Source organism: Arachis duranensis, chromosome 6 (assembly GCF_000817695.3).
Source record: "Arachis duranensis cultivar V14167 chromosome 6, aradu.V14167.gnm2.J7QH, whole genome shotgun sequence".
NCBI lineage: Eukaryota > Viridiplantae > Streptophyta > Magnoliopsida > Fabales > Fabaceae > Arachis > Arachis duranensis.
In genome coordinates this window covers 57300065-57303827 of record NC_029777.3, presented here as the reverse complement: position 1 = coordinate 57303827, position 3763 = coordinate 57300065, and the positions used below count along the sequence as shown (strand labels likewise).

General features: G+C 40.7%; 1 protein-coding gene and 1 non-coding gene across 2 annotated transcripts; one reads left to right on the top strand and one right to left on the bottom strand.

Moving 5' to 3' along the window:
• Positions 1-1024: 1024 nt before the first annotated feature.
• Positions 1025-3346, bottom strand: LOC107494013 (uncharacterized). Its single transcript, XM_016115049.1, has 4 exons — positions 2804-3346; positions 2454-2755; positions 1574-2192; positions 1025-1192 (listed from the first exon to the last, which is right to left on the bottom strand). Exons 1-4 carry the CDS (start codon positions 3344-3346, stop codon positions 1025-1027), a joined length of 1632 nt encoding a protein of 543 aa, XP_015970535.1.
• Positions 2817-2920, top strand: LOC127740143 (small nucleolar RNA R71). The gene has a single exon (XR_008000824.1). It is a non-coding gene; the product is annotated as a small nucleolar RNA R71 (small nucleolar RNA).
• Positions 3347-3763: the final 417 nt, after the last annotated feature.

Here is a 3763-nt window from a genome sequence, read left to right as displayed (position 1 = left end):
ACCACTTAATTCTACTTGATTTGTCACTAATTGAGCCAAGTTACCTTTGTTCAAACTTTTCTTTTATTTTTGAAAACAGAACAAGCATGTCAAGCATTTGATTAAGTAGGTGAAGTTATATCCAAACAATCTAGGCATTCACTTTATTCAAAGCAATAAACAGACAATCATACTAAAGACTTCACATTCCAGAAAGATTCAACAATTACAGTTTAAACCAGAACAAGCATGCTTTTGTTTGCCTTTTTAAAGAATTGTCAAGGAACAACACCACCTTGTGAAATTTCTTGTTTTCTCTTTGTTGCCAGGAAACAATTTGATTTCTCCTTCTTCTCCCAGTTGTTGCTTCATGTTCTTTCTAAGATCCTTGTTTCCTTTCCTGCAATTAGTGATGCAGTTGCTTGCTTCTCAAGCACTTGAGTGGTTAGCTCAATGATGTATGGGCAAGTGTCTGAGTCTTAAGTTGGTGTGTGAACACCAAACTTAATCTCCTACTTACTCCTCTGTTCTTTGAATTCTTGAATTCTCCTTGGAATGAAGTTGCTGCTAAGGATTTTAAGCATTTCTGTGATTGCTTAGAATGGTTATTCCTTACATATAATTCAAATGTTGTTGTGTTCAGTTGATCTTTATGGTGGAACACCAAACTTAGAGTCACACATTCCCCTTTGAATTATTGATCCACGAATTCATTGTTTGGTGTGAAACACCAAACTTAATTCCTTGCAATGCACAGAAAGTACTTCACCTTTTTATTGAAACAAATAAAAGAAAAAGCAAATGAGTATTACCTCAGGTTGGGTTGCCTCCCAACAAGCGCTGGGAGCTGGGAAGGAATGGTTTTGAGGTCAGGTGGGATTGGCAGATAATGACTTGATATTACTTTATCTCCTGGAGAGAAACCTTCAGTGGGAATTTTCTTGTTTCTCCACCCTCTTGGCACTTTCTTTACAATTCTTCCCTCTCTCTTGAGGACTTCTTCTTTGACTCTTATGCCAGGAGGTTCCTTCTTATCTGTTTTTTTTTATTCTTGTGGCTTTAACTCTTGCAAATCTTGTTTGCCTTCCAAGGGCTGTTTCAGAGTTTCAGCTGCTGGATTGCTTTCCTCCAAACACAGATGGCTACTATCATCCTTAGGCTTTTCAGGTTCTGGTTCAGGCTCAGATGCAGGTTTGAAAACATGGAAAATGAGCTGTTCATCATGTACTCTCAAAATTAGCTCTCCTTGTTCTTCATCTATGAGCGCTCTAGCAGTGGCTAGAAATGGCCTTCCCAAAATGATAGGGTGTAAGTAGCTTTCCTCCATGTCCAAAATGACAAAGTCTGTGGGGAAGAAATAATTTCCCACTTTCACCAGCACATTCTCAACTACCCCTTCAGCTTGCTTTTGAGTTTTGTCAGCCAGTTGTATGATTACATCAGTGGACCTCACCTCATTTAGTTGTAGCCTCTTCATAAGAGTCAGAGGCATCACATTTATGCTAGCTCCTAGATCACAGAATCCTCTGTCAATTTTTGTTTCCCCTATGATGCAGGGGATATGAAAACTTCCTGGGTCTGTTTTCTTAGAGACCATATCCTTCTTGATGAGTGCACTGCATTCCTTGTTCATTATTACAGTTTGTCCTCCCTTCAAAACTTTTTTCTTGCTCAGCAATTCCTTCAAATACTTTATATGTGTAGGCATCTGCTGGAGGATATCAAGAAAGGGAATATTGATGTGGAGAGACTTAAATGTCTCTAGGAACCTTGAATATGTTTTCCCTTTTTCACCTCCTCCTAACCTCTGAGGAAATGGTGCCTTTGGTTTGTATGTTTCCAGCGTGCCTTCCTTTTGCATATCCTTAGCTTGCTCATTTTCAACTTCCTGCTTAGCTTCTTCTACACCTTCTTTCAAGATGTCTGACTCCTTTTCTGAGGATCTGATTCCTTCTTCTTTTGAGACTTCCTTCAATATGGTTATGGCCTTGCATTCTTCCCATCTCACTCCCTTTTGTTCCCCTTTAGGATTCTTTTCTGTGTCACTAGGGAATACTGCAGTTGACTTGGGGGCCTGTTGAGATAGTTCTCCTACTCGAGCCTCCATCCACTTGAGTTTTTCGCCATGGTTCCTTAAGGTCGATCTCACATCATCCCTAAAGCTTTTCAACTCACTTATGTCCTGACCCATGTTTACTAACCTTCTCTCTATCCTGTTTAATTGATCTTGAAATTGTTGGTTTGGATTAGGTTGGGCAGGTTGATCATTTTGGCCATGATATGGTGGTTGGGAGTAAGTGTTTTGTGTGGCTTGGTATGATCTTTGGTTGGAGTTTTGGTATGTGGAATTGTTATGTTGGTTTTGGTTGTAAGGTTTGTGGTTTTGTGGTTGGCTTTGCTGGTTTCCCCACCCAAAGTTTGGGTGGTTTTTCCATCCTGGGTTGTAAGTGTTGGAATGTGGATCATATGATTGCCTTTGTTGGTTTCCCACATAATTGGCCTCTTCCCAATCACCTCCTTCTTCTTCTTGATCTTGTGTGTGTATTACAGCCACTTGTTTTGTGTCTAACTTCCTGGTAAGCTCTGCTAGTTGCTTGGCAAACACCTTGTTTTGGGCTAGAATTGCATCAACATGGTTCAGCTCCATGACTCCTTTAGTGTTGTGCCTTTCTGAAGCATAGTAGTACTCATTCTCAGCCACTGTCTCAATCACTTCAATGGCTTCTTCCACAGTCTTTTTCCTGTTCAATGAGTCTCCTGATGAATGGTCTACAGCCTTCCTTGATTCATAAGAAAGTCCATCATAGAAGATGTGCAATTGCACCCAATCAGGGAACATGTTAGGTGGGCATTTCCTTGTCAATTCTTTGAACCTCTCCCATGCTTCGTAGAGTGTCTCACCATCTTTTTGTCTAAAAGTTTGAACCTCAGATCGAAGTCTATTGACCCTTTGTGGTGGGTAGAAACGTGCCAGGAACTTGCTCTCCACCTCATCCCAGGTTGTTAGGCTGTCCCTTGGGAATGATTCTAGCCACTTAGCTGCCTTGTCCCTAAGTGAAAATGGAAACAAGAGCAGTTTATAGGCATCATCCTGGACTCTATTGGACTTCACAGTGTCGCAAATTCTCAAGAATTTGGTGAGATGTTGGTTTGGATCTTCATTAGCACTCCCATCAAATGAACAATGATTCTCCACCAACGATATTAGCTGTGGTTTGAGTTCAAAATTGTTGGCCTGAATGGGTGGTTTCTGAATGCTACTACCACAATTCCCAGAGGTTGGGTTTATGTATGAACCAAGAACCCTCCTCCCAGGAATGGCATTGTTTCCATCATCCCTCTCATGGTTGTGAACTTCTCTATCCATGTTGAGATCTAGAGCTTCCTCAAAAGTGTCCTCAGATTCTCCTTCAGATTCTTCTTCTCCCAGTACCCTCTTCCTTCTTGCTTCCCTTCTAAGTCTATGAAGGGTCCTCTCTGGTTCGGTATATGGAGGAGTTGATGTCTCTCCTCTCCTACCTGTCATACAAGAACACACCACAAGCAACAAACAAGTGGAATACTCTTGGTTAATGGAAGAGTATGGTTAGAGCAGTGAGGAATTAATTCAAATAGTTAGTGGGTCAGTGAGTTAGTTGCTTGAATTTAAAGACATAAAGAAAGAAAAAGCAAATAACAGAGTGCAAGAATTAACAAAACAAGAAAAATGCTCAATCTAGTTAACTTCCGATTGGAGAATTGTCAATCGAAAACCAATCCCTGGCAACGGCGCCATAAACTTGAT

Excerpts from the sequence above, each read along its gene's own strand:
- LOC107494013 (XM_016115049.1), bottom strand. The coding sequence starts at position 3,346 with ATGGATAGAGAAGTTCACAACCATGAGAGGGATGATGGAAACAATGCC. Across the intron at positions 2,193-2,453 it reads TATGTGGGAAACCAACAAAG|GATAGAGAGAAGGTTAGTAA; the intron begins GCAATCATATGA and ends TCAATTAAACAG. Across the intron at positions 1,193-1,573 it reads CACTCATCAAGAAGGATATG|CTCATTTTCCATGTTTTCAA; the intron begins GTCTCTAAGAAA and ends CATGATGAACAG.